This window comes from Camelus dromedarius, chromosome 10, assembly GCF_036321535.1.
Source record: "Camelus dromedarius isolate mCamDro1 chromosome 10, mCamDro1.pat, whole genome shotgun sequence".
NCBI lineage: Eukaryota > Metazoa > Chordata > Mammalia > Artiodactyla > Camelidae > Camelus > Camelus dromedarius.
The window spans coordinates 74578258-74598852 of NC_087445.1; the positions used below are offsets into that span (position 1 = coordinate 74578258).

Here is a 20595-nt window from a genome sequence, read left to right on the forward strand (position 1 = left end):
CTGCCCTGGGCAATCTACAGAGGCTGATGCGGGAAACTGGGAGACAATGCACATGCGAGTATTTCGTAACATTAAGGGGAAAATAGATTTTGACTAAGAAAACTTGGGCCCAGCCCACGCTCTGTATACTGGGAATAATAAAAGCTTGTGCACATGGTCACAGGGATACAGAGATACATAAGAGAGCATGTGAAATCACTCAGGACAAGGCCTGGGCAAAGAGAGAGCCCTCAGTAAGCTGCAGATGAATCTGAATCTGTTTCGGTCCCCCCAAGCTGCAATTTCCCATGTAGTAACCCAGGGAAAACGAGAATGTCTATGGAAATACTAAGTCCTAAGAGAGCCAACAGGTAGTAATTAATGATGACAGCAAATGACAGACCTGTTGTAAGACTCCTCCAACAGAGTCGGCTAAGTTCACACACCTTGCCAGATTCCCCATCATTTCCAGTCCTGTCTGTGGGCTCCACTGTGGGTCTGTATGCACTTCGTCTCATGCAGGTGACTTGGGGCAGAGCGTAGTAATTCACCCCTTCTTAAAGGGCAATGACCAAAACCCCGGGTAATATTCTTCCTTGGGTGAAGATCACACCCAGAGCGCCCTCCTAGAGACCAGAGTTCCTCAGCCATGGCACTGACATTTTGGGGCAGATAATCCTTTGTTGGGGGAGGGGGGCTGTCCTGTGTATTGTACAATGTTCACCAGCATCGCTGGCCTCTACCCACCAGGTGCCAGTAGGACCTGCTTCAGCCTCCCCGTGGTGACAACGAAAAATGTCTGTGCACATCGACAAATGTCCTCCGGAGTCTGCAGGATCCCCCACAAAGGGAAGGGTATTTTAGCATCAGATTTTCCCCCATGACCTCTCTTGGAGTAATGAAAAAGGGGGAAAACTCTAGGAAGTGAGCGGCAAAAACAGTTCCCTATCAGAGTTCACTAGCGGAACACAGCTGTCATACATCCCCTTACTCCAGGCTGCCTGGACTAGCAGGAGATGACAACTGACCCTCTTCTTGGAGTTTAATATTAAACGCAGCTCCAAGAGGTTGCTAAACAGATTGTAATAAAAAATAATTGTGCTACAGACCAAACCTCCCACTTGATTACTCATCTTCAACCTGGAATTCAGATCAACCTGGCACACACTGTGCTGCATTCTGGCTTTTCAGCCTCTTTTTGTTAACAGACGGAGCAGGGAAAATGATTATTCAACATAAGGCTGGGTTTGAAACTTCTGTTTTTTCCACTTTTAGCTGGAATTTTAAGATATTCTGCTGGTCAACATAAAAATATAAGTAAATGTACTGTAAAATTCAAGAATTATGTGTTTACTTAATAGGGTAGTGTTTGCTTGTGGCATTAAATTGACAGCTGTGACAACAGCTCTACTATGAACTACACTGTGGACAGTCACTAAAGGATTAAGGATCTAATTGTCTACAAAGCGTGTTTTTATTTTAAATTGCTGAGTTTAATTTTGTTTTTATGTTTAGTTATGTGTGGCAGTAACATTAGATTTGTGAGATATTCAAAAATAAACTGCTTTCATCAAGAGTAAATGTAGCACTGCGGGAGTTTCAGCCTGGATGTCAGATGCCTGTGTTCAAACCCCAGCTTCGCTACTCTTTGTGCGACTTCGGCTAAACGCTTAGTATCCCCACAGATTCAGTTAGCCGCCTTTCCTGCAGAGTAAGCGCCCACCTCCCAGGGTGATAATGAGAATTAAGTAGGAGAACGAGTGTAAAGCACTCGAGCCCGGGGCCGGGGAAAGGCTGGTTAAGCGTAGGCGGCACAAGAGGGGCCCTGGCTCTGAGCACAGTGGTTCTGTGGCAGTCTCACCGCACCCCGTGAGTCTCACACTTCCGACACCCTTCCCTTCTCAGCTATCCAGGTCATCTTGGCGACTCAAGGAAAAAACAGCTGGTCTTTAGAGATGAGACTCACCCACTTCCCCCGAACCCGTTGGACCCAAGCAGCACACCCAGACCAACCCCAGAAACCCCAAGCTTTCACCATGGAGCACAGAGCTCTCCAAAGACCATGGGGACTTGCATAAATTCTTACTTTTATCCAAGGCCCCATGGATTGCTTCCTGAACAATTAAGCCCACAGTTGCCACCCAATTGAACACAATGATATTGCGATAGATTTTTTTTTCCATCCCCAAAACCATAGGCCAGGATTCTGCAGTAGAAGGCAAGGCAAACCCAATTGTTCTTAACATCACACTGACCTTCTGCCTTTGAGACCTGGAAGCCACAGCACTGGTGGACATAAATTCTACTGCCTGCTGCTCCAGATCCAAGGGGATAGGGTAGCCCTCTGGTAGAAATCTGTCTGTTGCCTCCTGGAAGAGAGGAAACCTGGATTCCTACAGAGCTTGAAATGGCCGTTTTAGGCTGAAGGAGGGGGTTGGTGAAAGTCAACAGCTGTTTCAACACATCTGGCTTGACTGGCCCTGCTGAGGTTACTGGTGCTTGAGGACATCTTGGCTGGATTTCAAGGGTTTAGCAAGCTTCAGAGTTTGAGCCCTAGAGCCGAATGACGGATGTTCTGGACGGCACAAATCTCCCTGTGTGTGTGTGTGTGTGTGTGTGTGTGTGTACACGCACGTGCGTGCACCAGGGCAAGGTGGGCCCCCCTGGGGCAGGGTGGCAGCATCCTGAGGTGTGAACATGATGCTCTGAGCTGTTTTAAATGCCCAGAGGATGACACATCTGGAAAAGAACTGTTCTAGCCAACCGAGCTTGACTCTGATTAACAGGAGAAACACTCACCACCTAGAGGTTCATATTTCACAAGGGCACCGCAGGCTCCACTTGGAACCATGGAATGCTATGGAACAGGTGTTCTGTACTGAAAGCTCAATCCCCAGGGAATGAACTTAACAACAGAACAAACTCATTGTTCAAAGCAGGTGAAGGCCAGGAGAAACACCTAGAGAGTCAGCTTACTTTGTTCACAGGCTTCTCTGGAATCTTCACAGACACCTCAGCTGGTTTTCCCTTCTTTGACGGTGTTCTCTTGATTTTGGGCGAGTGGAATTTGTCCATCAGCTTCATGGTGAAGGAGGAGAGATGAGAACGCTGAGAGTCTGAAAACAAAGAAGGAACTGACTGTTAGAGGCAGAGGGGGAAGAAGTGGTGGTTCACTGACCTTTCTTACGTGGAAACAACCATCATCCTCAAACATATCTTTTCCCCTGGCTCAGAGTTACAAAAAAAAAGGAAGTATGGATCTAATTAAACATTTCTGCTTGCATATTTCAATTTTTTGCAACTTCCATCTAGGTTAGGTTAAAAGCAGTCAAAATGGGGATGGAAAAAAGAACTTGCAAACATTTCCAAGTGTCCTTATTAGAGTTCGTTTGATGCTTTAACCAACGTTCAAAGGAACTGGCTAAGAAGAAAGAATACCAAAGTAGAATCACAGAAGTGTAGAATGTAAGGACTGGAAAGGAAGGCTCTTTGGAATCAACCTTCTCCATTTTTGGTTTAGGAACTACAACAAGCAACATGGGGAAGGATTCAGAGTTGGCAGTGGAGACTGAAATCGAACTGAGGTGTTCAAAACCCTCTGGGACACAGTGAAAGACTAACGGCTTCTCCTCAAGATCAGGAACAAGATGAGGGTGTCTGTTCTCACGACTGTTACTCAACTTTGTTCTCTGATACGCTAATAAGAGCCATTCAGATTGGAGCAGAAGATGTAAAACTAACTCTATTTGTAGATGACAATTTTGTATATGAAAAATCCCGAGGAATCCACTAATAAACTAATATACAAATTCAGTGAGGTCACAGGACACAAGATAATATGTAGAATCATATGCAAGATTACACACAAAATCAATTCTATTTCTATACGGTAGCTAGAAACATTTCAAAACGACACTTTAAAGAGCTTCCATTCACAATCATCAACTAGAATAAAGCACTCAGTCCTAAATTTAATGTAAGAGGTGCATGACTTAGACACTGAGAACTACAAAATATTGTTGAAAGACATTAGAGATGATCTAAATAAATGGAAAGTATCTCATTTATGGATCAAAAGACTTAATATTGTTAAAATGGCAATACTTCCCAAATTGATCTACATTCAATGTAATCCCTATGACAATCTCAGCTGAAGTTTTTGAAGATAATGGACACTATAATCCTACAATTAGTATGGAATTACAAGGAACCCAAATGAGCCAAAACGTCCTGGGAAGAGAAAAACAGAGAGGACACACATGTTCCGACTTCAACGCTTACCAGCACAAAGTTACAGTAAGCAAGACAGCATGGTACTAGCATAAGCACAGGCATACAGATTGACACATAGAACTGAGAGTGCAGAATAAACCCGTGCATCCCGGACAAGAGTGTCAAAACCATTCAATGGGGAATTCATGTCCTTTTCAACAAATGGTGCTGGGACAACTGGATACCAATATGCAAAAGAATGAGTTTGGGCCCTTATCTCACACCATATACAAAAATTAACTCAAAATTGATCAAAGACCTAAATGTAAACATTAAAACCATAAAACTCTTAGAAGAACACACAGGGGTAAAATTTTTGTGACTTTGCTTTTGGCAATAGTTCCTGAGATACAACACCAAAAGCATAAACAGCAACAAAAAAAGCAGATAAACTGGGCCTTGTCAAAATTAAAAATATTTGTGCTACAAATGATACCATCAAGAAAGTGAAAAGACAAGCTACAGAATGAGAGAAAACATTTGCCAATCATACAACTGATAGGGTCTTGCAGACAGAAAATATAAAGAACCCTTACAACTCAACAGTAAAAGATTCAATTAAAAATGGGTAAAGGATTTGAACAGACATTTCTCCAAAGATGACCTACAGATAAGCACATGAAAAGATGCCCAACGCCGTTAACTGTCAGGGAACGTGAATCAAGCCATCATAAGCCACCGCTCCATCTCCACGAGATACAATGAAAAAGACAGAAGGTATCAAGTATTCATGAGGACTGGAGAAATCGCAACTCTCCTACACTACTGGCGAAAATGTAAATGGTGCAGCTGCTTTGGAAAATATCCGGCAGTTCCTCAGAAGATCAAACAGTAACCCTGCAATTCTATTCCTAGGCACATACCCAAGAGAAATGAAAACATACATCCACATGACTTGTACATGAAAATTCATAGAGCATTATTCATAATAACTGAAAGGTAGAAACAACTCAAGTGTCCAAATGTCCATGAGTGAATAAATAAAATGCAGTATATCCATACAATGAAATATTATGAGGCAATAAAAAGAAATGAAGTACTGATAAGCTATCATCATGATAAATCTTGAAAGAAGCCAGTCACAAAACACCACATGTTGTATCATTCCATTTGTTTGAAATGTCCAGAGTAGGCAAGTCTGCAGAAACAGGAAGTAGACTAGTAGTTGCCTAAGACTGAAGGGAGGGAGGAGGGATGGAGAGAGACTGCTAGTGAGTATGGGGCTTCTTTTGGTGGAGGCAAACTATTCTAACGTTAGAAACCGGTGATGATGACACAACCCAGTGAATTACTATTAACAAAATTAAATTCTACACTTTAAAGGAGTCAACTGTATGATATACGAATTGTATCTCAATGAAGGTGTTCAAAAAGAGAACGACCAATAAGCAGCCTTCCTGCATCTCGCCATTTACCAAAGCACTTTCCAGTGTTTGAAACCATCTTTTTATTTATGTGTTTACCTCCTGACAAGAATGCAAACTCACTGAAGACTGTTGACGTCTTGTTCACACCTGCATCTCCAGTGCTAACACGGTACCTGGTCCATTGAAGATGCTCAGGAAACATGAATTAAACAAATGAACAAACCAACCAGTAAAAAAATACCCCATGAAAAGGACTGCTTCTTTTGGTCACATCGGAAATTCACAGAAAATACTTGACACTGGTTGAAAATTAGGGAGCAGATCACAATCCTGTGTGATGGAAAGAGAAGTATCTGTATTTTTAAAACAACAAATACTCCTCCTTTCAATTTTTCCAGTAATTTAGTACAAAAAAAAAAAAACACCTTCCAAATAAATGACATAGCACCTTATATTTCAGGCCAGTCACTTTGTCTGCTAGTGTTGCATGTGACTTAATAGGGCTGAAGTTCAATTCTTTTGTCAAAGACCTGCCAGGTGGCAGGCAGGGTCAGATAAATGATCTGTGCTTTGCAAATTATCTAGGCGCCCACTGCACTCTGGACCAAAGAGAAAAGCCAGGGTCTGACCTTTGTTCACAAGTGGAGTCAAATCACACACAACTTCACAGCTGTCGGTGTGCTGGCCAGAACTGCAGGAAGCCCTTCTTAGAGCCCCAAAGGGGGACACAAACCCGCAGGAAGCTGGTGCACCCCTCTCCTCCCCTGGAACAGCTCAGGGCAGTCGGGGGAACTCTCAGCTCCAGTCCTTACATGCTGCAGTCATCCCTGGGATTCAAGGCAGGTAAACTGGGACGGTGAGATTTCTCCAGCTCCCCTCTTCCTCCCCGCCCCAGCAGGGTGGGTTACATGTACAGTTTATACTTCCTTCTCTACACTTCAAAATGATGTGGCCAGTCTAATAATTCATGCAGCAGTTAAAAGGGTGAGCTTTGTAGTCAGATTATCTGGGTTAAAACACTTCAATGTCATCTCGCCAAGTCTTAGTTTCCCTTGTCTGGAAAATGGGGCTGATAATATTGTTCTTCTTGAGATGGCTGATGTGACGTAGATTAAATGAGATGCTGCTTGTGGACAATGCAATAAGGTAGTTATCCAAGTGCTGGGACACGGCATCCACTCAATACAGAGAGCTAACCTAACTAACTATATGATTTGGATGAGTAGCAAGGCTGGCCAAACTCTGAACTCTCATTCGCACTGCTTATAGATCTGAATCGGGCTATTCTGCAGCACTGAACATTTGACTCATGATTGTTAGCAACTGAGGGTCTTACAAATCCCCCTCTCCTCTTCCTTTAGTACTGATGAGAAGTCTCAACCTGGCCTTAAGTCTGTTAACCAGCTTCCCTCTTTGGTGCCTCCTTCCATATTGCCTTTATTGCTGACCCCCTCCCACTCCTTTGGATGCTGGCCTCAGCATCCCTAAAGTCACAGCATATCCCTCACCAGACAGGTTCCCGAGTCAGAGGCTAGGGTATGACTTCCACCCTGGCAAGTAAGACTGAAAGCAGGGCAAGAAAAGTGGCTACAAATGGGGAAGTCCAGGCAGGATGCATGGTTTCTTTGGTGATCAAAGAGCCTGAGACATGGGCTGGATGAGCCAGCTTCCTCCTCCTCTGGTGTTCTGCCCGGAGCTGCTGTGTGGGTAGGCACAGGGCTCCAGGGCTGACTGGATTCGTATCTCCGCCCTCATGACCACGGCAGAACTAGGGTAGGCAAACAAGGTATGGAGGCCTCCAAAAACCCCTGGTTGTGACCAGGGGCTAAGGAAGGGCACCTCCACCTGAGCGCACACAGAACCCGGGAAGTCCATTACAATGCTTTCTCTCCAAACCTCTGCTTTGCCAGGCACAGTCTGAGATTTTACTCTGTCCTGGGGCACAGCTGGGAATCCACACCAGCATTTAAATAAAGTGTTATGTCTACAATAAATCTTTCTCCTTGGAGTGTTTAATAGCCTCAAAACAGCCATCTCTAGCACGAGACGTGATAAATCAAGTGGAGAAAGCAGGTTCTTTGTAATGACAACCACTCTCAACTCTGGAACTCAAGGGCAGCGCTAACTAGGGCAGATTTTGACTTGGAGACTGCTTGTCATCTTTTCCTTTAAACAACAGCTTAGCAACACAGGTTTCAGGTGACTTGCGAGGTAACTCAAACTATGCATTCAAGTGCTGATAAAGCACTGTAATGACCAGTGACAGCAGAGTGGAAGGAAGCAAAGGTGGCAGCCACGTTAGGGAAATCTTGCCAAGAGCAGCGCGCACGCACACCCCCCCCACAACTTCCTGCCCCTCCTCTCACCTCCCTCACGTGTGTCGGTCATCTTGGGGAGGGGGCAATGCCAAAGCGACATTCCCACACTACTGTCGGGTTCAGGACCACTCTCTTATTATTCCCAGACTTTTCACTTAGGAAGCTACACTTCAGATTTTGTCTATGTGTGTGTTTAGAGATCTGGCACTGAAATTAAAACATTTTGAAAGATTTCATACAGACATATATACAACTTCTAGAGAATTAATCAAATCCATGCATCTACAGACCTAGACTGCCAAACATAACTGTCAGCAATCATGGAAATGTCCCATGTCGGCACCGCCCAACATGCAGCCACTTGTGGCTGTTATGCACTTGACATGTGACTAGTGTGACGGAGAAACTGAGCTTTTATGGAAATGTAATTAAACAGCCACGTGTGGCTGGTGGCTGCCACACTGGGCAGCACAGCTCAAGAAGCAGAACGTTACCCATTCCACCGCTGCCCCACAGGCTCCCTCATAACCCTAGCTTTCCTCCCAACGACGGGTAACCGTGATTCTGATTTTTGTGCTTGGTGTTGTGGGGCACAATGGGGACTGGTCACATGGTGATGCGCGGGCTGGTAAAAGAATTTACCAGAGAAGAAGGATGAGAATACAAAAGGAGTTTATTAGGGGTGCGCTGCCATAGACAACAGTGGGCCACACAGCCAAGGCGTGCCGTGTGAGCCCCGAGGGCCGGCTGTTGGGGTGTTTTATATGGTCAGGTCACAAGGTGCCTGATCAGCTGATGCACAAGGCTCTGATTGGTTGTAGGTGAGGTAAGATGTTTAGGGTCTGTGAAGGGTGGTGGGGTTTGACTCTGATAAGGGGGGCTGAAACAAGCCAGCCGGAGCTATTGTGAGATTACGCATTACCTGGGGCTATTAGTTTCTTAGGGGAAACACGCCCAATAGAGAATGTACTTCATCTGTTGAGGGATCCCAGGCAGACATCTGAGAGCCCAGGAATGGGGGTGGCTGGACTTGGAAAGATGTCAGTTGGCCCCGCACTTATCATCCCTTACTTTTTGTGATAGTTTAAATCTGTAACTACAGTTTAATGTACAAGTCTGCGGAGTTTATGTAAATGGTGTTATACTGTAAATATTCCTATGTTCTAGCTTTTCCACTTAATAGTCGACCTGACATTAGCCACGCTGAAGTCTATGTAAGTGCTCTCATCTTCAGTGCTATGAAATTCCGCGTATTCTGTCATACATTCAGTTTTATTTATCCGCTTTCCTGTCAGTGAACATTGGGCTGCTTTCAGCTTTTCTGCTTCTACAAACAACACTGCTATGAACCTTTCCGTACGTGTCTCCTAGAACACACACAAGAGCTTTCCGCGACGGAAACCGCTGGACTATGGAGTCCACACCACACCTACCTTCAGGGACACCACCCAGAGAGTCTCCAAAGTGGTCCGGCCCCTCTGCAGCCCCACCAGCTAGGCTGCATCCCAGCTGCTCCACACCCCCACCCACCCCGGGGTGCCAGATCTGCACACTTTTTGACCTGGCCACACCTAAACAAAAGAAACAAAAGCCCTCCTTCTCATGGAAATGCCATAAGCTGGTGTGTCTTACTGTGTTCTAGCAAATCTGCTGCAACAACTTCAAAGGCCACAGATGGAGCCGAAGGAAACGAACCTCAACCCCTGCTCAGTTCGCAGGTGTTTACACCAAGGAGGGTCAGGAGCTGCCAGTGACCAATCCGCTAGTCATTTCTTCCAGAGGAAGGAGAGCCTACATGACCTCTCAAATCATTTCTGTAGAAACGGCTATGATGTCACCCAGAGTGGCACTTTCCTGGGCGCCCCTCCCAGGCTGCAGACCTGGCCATCAGGTGAAGGCCCTTCTCCACCCAGAGAGGCAGAACCGGCTGGAGGAGAGGCATGCAGCCCACTCAGAATCACGTCTCAACAACACACAAAACACACCAAAGCCAGACGAATTTCTTCCAAGTAGTCTGCCAGGTGTCAATAATCCATTCTTAAATTTTCAATCTGCCCCCTTGACCAGGCTGAACACCACTCTCTGCTTGTTGCTGACAAATGTACACATCAACTGCCTTTCGAATGTCACTTGTAGCAGCAGCTGGGATCCCAACTTAGCAGTGGTTTCTGCCAGGGCTTAATTTTGCCTTGGATGAGGGGGAGTCTCTAAATATCACCCGCACAGGGACCACAGGGGTCAGGGTCATGGTGGAGAACACTGTGAGGCAGTTTCAAGGTTACTGCAGCCAATCTTGAGCAACAGCATGGCTGCTAATTTCTCGTACCTGCAGCGTGCGGGGAGCAGAGCTGCGGCGCAGCGAGGGCTTCCATTCGTCCGCCTACACAAGCTCCAGTTGTACAATTCCGCTTACTTACCCCACACCCCCACTTTCCAGATGCATTCAAAGGACAACTAGAGTGGAGAAATGACATTAGGGCACTAGGGAGGATCATTCTAAACGTACGGATTTCAGATTTCTAACTGTGTGTTTGCTTATCTGGAATTTTATAGATGTCATGTGAAGGGAAAGACAAGAGTAAGAGTGAGAGGTCGTGGGCAGAGCAGGTGGCCCCTGGGCTCTGGAGTCAGGCCGTCAGTGTTTTAACTTGAGCTTGGCCTGTACTTGGACAATCTTTTCCCCTCTCTGAGCTGAAGGTTCTTCGCTTATAGAACAAGCACAACCATGGGATCTACCTGCTCAGGTTGCTGTGAGGATGAAACGTGATCCTGTGTGTGGAGCATTTATTCAGCAAAGGACCTGACATGCAGCACATGCTCAGTAAGTGGCATCCATCACCGTGACGTGGCAACACCGCCCGGCCTCGGCCACTCAGCGTGGCAAAAGCTAAAAATAACCCCAGCCTAGGAGAGCAGAAAGTAACCTCATGTTCTATTTTTCCCAAAACTTCCATATTGAAAGATCCTCTTTCTTACTTAATACAGAACTATTCATGTTAAAACAGAGGGAAAATAGTACCTGGAGTTTCACTCTTCTGACATGAAGGCCTGTCCCTTCTGCCCATTTGTTCAGGAGCTCCACCGAGAGCTGTGCTGCTGCTGTCCGTGCTAACGGGATTATTAAGTGTAACTTTTCCTTTTTTTTAGCAACAAAAGTAAAACAACTTCATTATAAAAATCCAAGTGCTGCAAAAATACATAACACAGAAAGTGAAAATCCCTCATAACCCCACGTCCGGCAGAGCTGGAACGTTTTTGACTGGTTTTTTTAACTTAGCGGGATGCTGTGGGCGCCGTTCCACGTGAGCACAGTTAACAGCTGAAAAACGTTCTGCTGAAGGCAGACCACAACGCATTTAACCAGTCTCCTGACTGATGGTTCCTAGCTTTTGCTCTTCAAACAACACCACACTGATGCACAGCCTCGTGCTCACCGCCCTGCGCACCTGCATGAGACAGACTCCCAGAAGTGGAACTGCTAGGCCAGAGGGCATGAGCACGGAAAACCTGTAAGACACCATCCAGCCGCCTTGAGCTGGATGCAGGCCAGCCTGGGCTAGGCCAGAGTGAGGCGCTCGGGCGGAGGCAGAAGAGGTGGGGTGCAGGAAAGAGGCTGGCGTGCAGGGCCTACCGCCCACAGAAGGAACCAGGCTTCAGTCTGGATTTGGGCTCGTTTGGCAGAGCCACCAGTTTTGTTTTACTTGCATAACTGGTAAGGATTAAAAATAGATTCAGAATGAAACAGACACTTCACAAAAGATGAAATCCAAACGGACATAAACAGACAAGGTGCTCAATTCCATTTGTCAGCAGGAAACAACAAATTAAAACCATAAAGCACCACTACTACACACACGCCAGAATGGATAAAAAGAAAAACTAGGAAACACTCAGTGCTGGTGAGGATGCAGTGCAAGGGATGCCCTCCCTCCACTGCTGCAGAGGGCGAACCAGGACCCTGAAAGCAGAACATGTACTTCCCCTCGGCCCGGCAACCCCACTCCTAGGTACATACCCCAGAGCACGTCTATGTGAACTCATCCTAAGACACGTACAAGAATTTTCAAAGCAGCACTCTCCAAATGCCGATCAGCAGGAGAGCAGGTATGTCTCACCGTCACATGTGGGACGTGTGCAGCAGTGAGAATGAACACCCCATATGGACGCACCCCACAAGTGCAGAAAGAAGCCAGACACAAAAAAGTAAATTCTGTCTGATTCTACTTATATAAACATGAAAACAAGCAAAATTAAACTATGATTTTACGAGTTAAGACAGTGGTTATGCTTGAGGGGAGACGGTAACAGAGGGAGCTTCTGGGGCAGTGGTGAAGGTCTGAGTCTTGATCAGTCTGTTACGCTGGTGTGTTCACCTTGTGAAAATTCTGCAAGCTGCACACTTAAGCCAGAGGTACTTTTCTGATACATGGTATACTTCAAGAAAAAGTTGAAATAAACTAGACACAAAGGTCTCATGTTCTTCCAAAAATGAGCCCACGTGGCTTAGATGAACAGATCATTTAAAAGTTAGTGAAATCCCATTCCCTGAAACAAATATACTTAATAATAAACTGTACAGAATTAGTTATCTTCCCAAAGAATTCTGCATTGAATATCTCAGAAAGAAACTGTGGATAGCTCAGGAAGCTCTTGTTTCACCTTTCTAAAAACAAACAAACAAACAAAAAACAGAGCCAACATAAATGTAGCTGTTCTTATGATCTCAAATCACCAGTAAATAAATATTTCCTAATTGCTTATTATTGTTTGGAAAATTCAAACAACTTAAGGTAAGTAACAGTGGTATCCTATAATTTCCTTTCCTTTCTCTCTTTTTTTAAATGGAAGTCTAGTCAATTATAATGTGTCAATTTCTGGTGTACAGCACAAGGTCCCTGTCATGCATATACATACATACATACATATATTCATTTTCATATTTTATTTTTTAACTAAGACTGAACCAATGTGTTTTGTATAATAATAATAGCACCTATTTATGAGGTTAGTCTAAGGATAAAAAACAATACTCATCTCATCTGTGCCAGGCCCTGTACCAGTACTGAGGAACCCACCTCCCCATTCAGGGGAACCTGGATAGATGGGCCTGAGTTAAGAAGGCAGATGGAGGCTGGCGGGATACATGTGGGAGCTGTCAGCACAGGGAAGACACAGGAAGCCGAGAGACCAGGCAGGAACCCCGGGAATATGTGCAGATGGAGAGGAGGCCCAGGTCACTTTACTGTTGACTGGTCTCTTTCTACACACAAGCTCTTGGTGATTCTCTTGGATGTCTAACGGGCAGCTCAAAGCCAAGTCCAAAACGGTATTCCTGATACTCCCTCCCCAAACCTGCTGTCACTACATCTTGGTAAAAAAGGAATTTTCACCCTTCTAGTAGCTCATGTCAAAATTCTCAACTATGCTCTCTGGTTCACATCCAACATTCAGCCCTTCAGCAAATTCTTTTTGTCCTACCTTAACAGTATATTCAGAACCTCATCACCATCACCTGCCCCAAGCCACCATCACTTCTCACCTGGACCACTACAACAGCTTTCTGATTGGTCCCCTGCCCCTTGCCCTTCTACAGTCTTCTGGACCCAGAAACCAGAGTGATCCCTGTCACAGGTGAGTTCTGTTACGTTGCCCCTCTGCTCAATACCATCCCGCGGCATTTCTTCTCACTCAGAGAAAGCAGCGAGCCCTTCAGGGCCTTACAGGCCCCACACAATCTGCGCCCTTCGTGTGTTCCTCCCAGCCCCACACCATGCCAGCCCCATAAACGCATATCTTTGGAAAAAGGCCGCCCCCAGGAAGCATGTTCTCTGACGTCTCCCATGTCAAAATGACAAGTGCAAAATGGCTGTGACTGTTAGTTTAAATATTAGTCTAATCTTGGGTTTTGATATTAGTAAGCTCAATTGGCTCTTAGAGCAAGCTCTGCCCTCATCAGAAATCAAGGTAGTATTTTGGTTCCCAGCTCGTACTGCCTTCCTTCTTTCCACCTTTCAGAGTTCAGGGGAGAAAAGCACTTCTGCTCCCTGTGCCCTTGAAACCCCGATGACAATCAAATCTTACTCATTTTGAAATCTGGCACTTAGCCCCCAAACCGACAGCCAGTGAAATAAATGATTGTGAACACGAAGACAAAAGAATCAATGAATGAATTCTGCAACAATAACAACTACTCCATTCACCCAACACCAGAGAGTAGTATCTGACTAGCGATGCACGGGGCATGGTTTATACTGATTTTTAATATAATTCTCTGAAGAATGCCAACACACGAGTCAGAGATGGCTCAATCAAGAACCTTCTCTGGTGTGGTGGGTCAGTTTGTGTTAACTGGGTTAAGAGAATGTTGTTCAAGACACTTTCAGGGAAAAGACAAGAGAAAACCATACCTGTCCCCCTCCCCTCCGGGGTCTCCAGAGGACAATGGACTTTCTGGGCCAGCACCATCCAACAGAAATACAACAAGAGCCGTATCAGATTTTAAATTAACCTAAATTAGCTACAATATTATAACTTCAACATATAATTAAATAAAAACTATTAATGAGATACTTCTCTCTCTCTTTTTTCTTTGCAGAGGCGGGTAATTATGTTTATTTAGTTAGTTTTTCAATGGAGGTACTGGGGATTGAACCCAGGATCTCGTGCATACTAAGCATGTGCTCTACCACTTGAGCTACACCCTCCCACTATTTCTCTCTTCTTTCTGATACTAAGTCTTCACATCGTGGTGTGGATCTTACACTCCTAGCACGTCTCTGCCTGGACTGGACAAGTTTCTGGCACTGCTGCAGCTCTAGGCCCCTGAAATGGGAAACGGCTGGTTCATTGGCCTCCGGAAAGAAGCGCCCTGGGCTGGTTGGATTCCAGTGCTTCAAGCCCTTGTCGCTGAGGTCTTTAAGGCTGCCTGGCCTCTCCTGGAAAAGGCAGGCTGTTCGCAGCTGCAGAATGACTGCGATCACGGGGACCCGCTCACCCCCAGGCTGGGCTCCAGGGCAGCACGTGAGTTTCAGGCTGTGAGGCCCTCTCATAAACACTTCCACAGGGAGGTACCTCAGGGTCGCATTCTAACCGCTACCAGGTACAGGGACAGAGAATGGCACGGGGAGGGGAGATTGAGGAAACTTGCCGGGCATGGCCTGGAGGCGGAATGCTGGGCAGAGGAGGCAGACTTTGTTACAACAGAAGAAATTTCTAACCATCACAGCATCCCACAATGCAAACTGATTTTCTTTGGCAGCAGGGACCAAGGATGTACCTGGTGGCAGTGACATCATGTCCTACTGCTATGACATGTGGGCAAAAAGGAGTGACACTGACTTCTACACGTGGCCAAGGACAGCCCTGGGCTTATTCCCATTCCACCCGCAACTCAGTGTAAGTGAAATGCTCTCCATGAGTGTGACTCTGGGTAAGTTTGGCCCCTGCGGCCTCCCTTTCCTCATTTGTAAAATGGGGATAATGATCCTTGCCTCACTGCACTGTTACATGGATTTAATAAAGTATTCCATGTAAAGTCACTTGGCACAGTCCTGGCACTTCGTAGACATTAAACACATGTTATCTGCTGCTACCCAAATGTTCCAAGATAAATTCCACCATTCTGAATTGGGCAATTATTATTATTTTTTTAAACATGGTAGAATTTTAAAATAGAGGAGGTAATTCATTGAGCGGGTGCTCTTATGATTTGAGCACTTTTCTAAGTGTGTATTATACTTTAATAAAAAAAAAGCTTTATTAAAAAAAAGTAGAGCAGAGATGAAGAGAGATATTGGACTCTTGGTGACGCTGCCTGGGCTGCTGGATACAGTTTTATCTGAGGCTGCCTCGCAACAAGGGAAAAAAAAAAAAAAAAAGAAGAAGAGGAGAATCTAGTAACTCAAGTATCCCATAGGATTTAAAAGAAGCCACGGCTACCTGTAAGTAAACTTTTACATGTGAACAAAGCAGGGAGAGGAGGAGCTCCTGGGGAGTCTCCCGCCCCCTACCTGTCAGGGAGGGCACTGAATAAATCCACGCAAAAGTTTTCCCAAGACTTACTCATATTATAAAAAATTTGTCAGTAACAGACAAATGTCACATGAGGAGAGGACAGGAAACTCTTTGGAGTTGAGAGCTGCCTCCCTCCTGGAGCCCCCCCAGGTGGGTAAGTCAGGAGCCCCTGTCTTTAAGCACCTAGTGGAAGCCAGGCCCTGTCGGGGTGTTCTCCGTAAGTTATCTCTGGTCCTCACACTCACACCGGAGCAGAAGGACTCTGAGTACCATCTGACTGATGAGGAAACCAAGTCACAGGGGCCTCACCCTCAATCCCAGCACGAGTGCGTGCGTGCGCACACACACGTGACAGACAAGGCAACTGCAGCCCTAACACGTGCCATGAACCACTCAAGGTCAGCCTGTCCCCAGGGCAGCCTACTCCCAAGGAAGGATTCTTTTTCTATGACTGTTTGGAATTGACATAGACATTATTAAAACCACAGACCTCACAGCCTTCCAGAGATGAAAATTAGTCATTTCTGCAGAGTTTTATTTCTAGAGACAAGAGAGAGAGATCACAGTTTACTGTGAGTAAACACACCCAACACGCTGGGCAGAGGGCAGGCGGGGCCGCAGCACAGCGCAGCATGCATGGTCCCGGCTACGGGAGGAAGCGGATCCGCCCTGACCTCTGTCCTTTAGGTGGAGCTGTTTGCAGCAGCCTCCATCCCTCAGAGGAACTTGTATGTTAGGACTGGTGCCAGTTTGGGACAAACAATGCTCCTCGAGGGCCCCAGGGCCTACTTGGCAGCATCGCGTCCCCAGCAAAGCAGGCCGAGCTGGGAGCAGGGAGGCCTGTTCACGGGGAACAGGCCCCAGCACAGGGGACAGCGGATCCATCCACCTCAGCGGCTCTAGGCCAGCTCAGGGACCCCCGAGAACCCATTATTTGTCAGGCCACCTTCTGAGCTTCCAGAGGAAACACATTTTCATCTGTCAACAAGCACATGTTCACTTCTGTATCTCCCAGGCAACAGGAGAAGGAGCTGGGAGTGACAATCCCCAGCAGTTCGGGACACTGCAGAAGTGCTGGCCTGGCGGGGATGGAAGAACGCGAAGGGACAAGGGTCACCGGTAAAGTCCCCTCCCTCCCCTGTCAGCTCAGAGAGACAGGGTGCATCAGATGAGGCAAGGCAGGCAAGCAGGGCCTCATTCGCTCGCTCACTCCTTCATTCCACACGTACTTACACACCAGGCATCCGTAAAGTGCTGGTGTTAGGACGACGAGCAAGACACAGCTCCTGCTTCCAAGGAACTCCAGTCTCGTGAGGGAGCCCCAGGACAGCCCTCAGGCCTGACACAGGGAGGAGGCCGGGCGCGGAGGGTAAGACAGGGCTTCCCGGCGCTCGCAGCCTGCTCCCGAGGAGGACTGCGGTTCCCAGTGGAAAGCACCTTGCGGCCCAGGGTCCAGGCGTGAAAACCCAGCCTGCTCCTCAGGGCAGGGAAAAGGGCTAAGCTTACAGGCTTTGGACATTTCACACGGGACTAATGAAAAACATCAGAGTCAGCAAACAGGTGCTGGCTCGGAAAAGGCTGCAAAAGTCTCTGAAGGGCACAGAGGGATCTGAAATGACCACTTCTCCAAAGACACATGTCTGGCTTCCCAGGCCCGAGGGGGTGGGGGTGGAGGAGAGGCAGCCTTTATTCTCACGCATCCAGAGGCAGCACACTTTCTCTGGAACAAAATGAGCAAAGGGTCTACTTGGCTGCTCTCTGATGAGAGATACTTGACAGACCCTGCCCCTCTGCTTCTGGCTCTCAAACGTGTCCGTGGCCAGGGCCTGTTCTGGCAAGAGTATCTACTACGTCAGTTCAAACATACGAGGGCTCAAAACAAACCCCACTCTGCTCTACACATTCAGGACCACGTGGCAATCAACCCCAAACTCTCCACAGAAGCACCAAGGTGGTCCTGGCTGTCCTGCCTCAGAGGCCTGCTGCCCACTAAGTGCCACGTGAGTGGTGGGGCTCCCGGCATCTACAAAGTATGACAGCTTGCGAGGATCCTCGAGTCTCCTCAGGAGGAAGCCGAGGCCCTGGGGCCCGACTTACCCCAGCCTAGGACCCAAGTCCCCTGCAGTAATGGATGAAAAAGTGTGACCCTGCCTCCCAGGCACTTCTCCTCCTCATGACACAACTTCAGCACAGTAAGCAAAGATGCAAAGAGGGCCAGAAAATAAGAAAGCCCACTCCAGTGATGGGGACATCTACCTCCTCTCCTCCCTGTGAATTACTTATAGCCGCAGATGGTCTAGCCACCCACTGGAGGCTCCAAAGGGCCTCAAAAGTCTGAAGTCACGCTGGTTTTGCAAAGCACGAATTTTACTGGCTTAAAACCTGAAATCCAGTCCAGTTCACTTCCAGTCAGGTGTATGGGTCCCCCATATAGAAAGTACTGGATCAGGGGCTGAGTAACCCGTGAGGCTGACTGCAGCCGCAACGCAGCAATAGTGGGGCTGCTTCCTGCCCTGGGAGTGCCCAGCACCACCTCCGCACCCCATGAGTCTGTCCCAGTTACCCTCACAGTGACCCTCCAAGGCAGGACGATGGAGGCCGAGGAGTAAGGGACAGACTCTGGATTTGAACCCAGTGTGGCTTCACACGCCAGCCACGCAGTCTCCTAACTTAGCAGACGGAGGAGTCAATAAGCCCCCTAAAGATGGCTCACCTAAAGCGGGGCCAGAGGAAGGAGGGCTTGTGTATCCCTGGGGGGTTTCCTTACTCCCTCCCGCTCAGCGTCCCCTGAGGACGAGCCCGCCCTGGCTCTGGGCTCGCCTGTGCAACCCCGCCCCGCCCCCACTCAGACAGCACATCCCTGCGGAGGCTGCTCTTCCTCTTTTTAGGCCAAAGCCTAGCAAATATGCTGCTTATTAGATGGGTCCACAACTCTGATCACCAGGGAAGCATGTCACCACAAGAGCAGAAGAAAAGACTTTCAGGCCAGGGCTGCTCGTAGAGGGAATCACACCCTTCTGGAAGAGTCCAAGACCAAGAGGGCTCACTCCCCACAGCAGCACATCAAAGCCCGCGGGGGCTGCGCCGGCACCGGACTGCAGATATGCTCGGTGCTGACATCTCAGGCACAGTCTCCGGGCCTAAGGGAAGCGGCCAGAGCCACGCACTGGCACCCTCAGCGCGGGAGACGGGGTTATGATGGAACCGAGACGCTATTTTTAAACAACAGGCTGTGAAGAACACGTATTTCAGTGATGGCCGGAGTCGCTGACGTTTGGCCAGAAAGCACTGGAAGGGGGTTTTCTGAAGTCAGAAAGGCCTCCCAGTTCTCATGGAATTTATACCTTTCCCGCCTGTGACAAATAACAAAATGGCCTCATGACATGAATTCCTAAAAGATAGTTCTTCAGTGGCGGCCAGCCCCTTTCCTGGATCTCGGACTCAGTCAAATAACATTCCTCTAAGTCTCTCCAAATTCTCTCTCTTGTTCAGAACTCTCCAAAACCCACCCCACCCCAGTGGTGCTTTAGGGAAAATGCAGTTGCTTCATTCTAGAATCCTCAGAGCAGGAAACAGTAAGCATTTTTCCAGAAGGAATCTCATTTTCCCTTGTTCTTCCTCAGCAGCTGCATCCTTCAGTCTCTCTCCTAGAACTGAAGTTCTTTTTCAAAGACCAGCTCTGCCCCTGGGAGGCGGCCTCCTGCTGTCTGTCTGAGGCCCCCACCTCCTGAGGCCAGGGAGGAAGACACACAGGCCCACGCCCAGGGGAGAAGGAGCAGAGCCTGTCTGCTCCAAGTCAGCTGGTTGGAATCAGAATTCCCGTTCCCACTGAAACAATGTTAAAAGCCAAGTTCAGGCCCTGGCCAGGGGGCATGGGGCTCCTTCCACCTGCCAGATACTGGGCGTTTGGTGCCACAGAGGGTCTGTGGTTGAAAAGGAACGTAGGCCCTGCCCTCCAGTGGTTTATAAGCTAACAAGGAAGTAAAGCATACACCCAGGGCTCCAGCACACAGCAGAGCGAAGACAACTGCTGAAGAAATAAAGGGTTTACTTCCTAAGAGATTCACGGAAAGTTGATAAAGCCCTCGAGCTGTAAGCTGAGCAGACACTGCAGAATCCAGTCGTGAAAACTCAAAGGGATGGGGGTTGACTTGGGTGAGGAAAGGCATCCCTGAGAGACAGGACCGAGTGAGCCCTGGCCATGCAGGTGGGCAGATGTATTGTTAACTTCTCCTGCTACCTTTCCAGCAAGTCGTAACCCATGAGCAGGTCCCCAGATCAATTTCATGGATTAAAACAAAACAGATTACAGAATATCAGAGGGCACTGCAGGCAGTACAGCTAAATAGTTCATGAAACTTAGTTACGATCAAGTTGAGATGCTGAAGACCCCTCTCCCTGGGGAGTGAGGGGTGGAGAAATCCTCTCACTAGAACAAAGAGGAGCTACTGTCGGTCAGGAGCCCTGTAGGGGCATCAAGACCACAAACCTAGTCTTTACCCAAAGGCACCAGGGCACTGGTGAGCTTCCTGACCCGCGTCTGGAGCTAAGAATCACGCACAGGTGCAGCACCAACAGGTGGGTCGCTTCTGAGCGGAGGCTATCAACGGCTTTCAAACGTCTTCTGCCCACATACCACACTCAGA

General features: G+C 47.5%; 1 protein-coding gene across 5 annotated transcripts in view; it reads right to left on the bottom strand.

Annotated features, from left to right (window-relative positions):
* RAPGEF1 (Rap guanine nucleotide exchange factor 1) overlaps positions 1–20595 on the bottom strand; it is a 128342-nt gene that overhangs the window by 59037 nt on the left and 48710 nt on the right. For 3 of the 5 annotated variants that reach the window (XM_031450747.2, XM_064490635.1, XM_010975388.3), the window contains exons 2-3: positions 2956–3095; positions 2235–2348 (exon numbers count right to left, since the gene is read on the bottom strand). In XM_031450747.2, coding sequence (XP_031306607.2) covers positions 2235–2348; positions 2956–3095 — 254 coding nt within the window. The remainder of the gene's footprint in view (positions 1–2234; positions 2349–2955; positions 3096–20595) is intronic. The other 2 variants (XM_064490634.1, XM_064490636.1) reach the window with 1 other exon arrangement.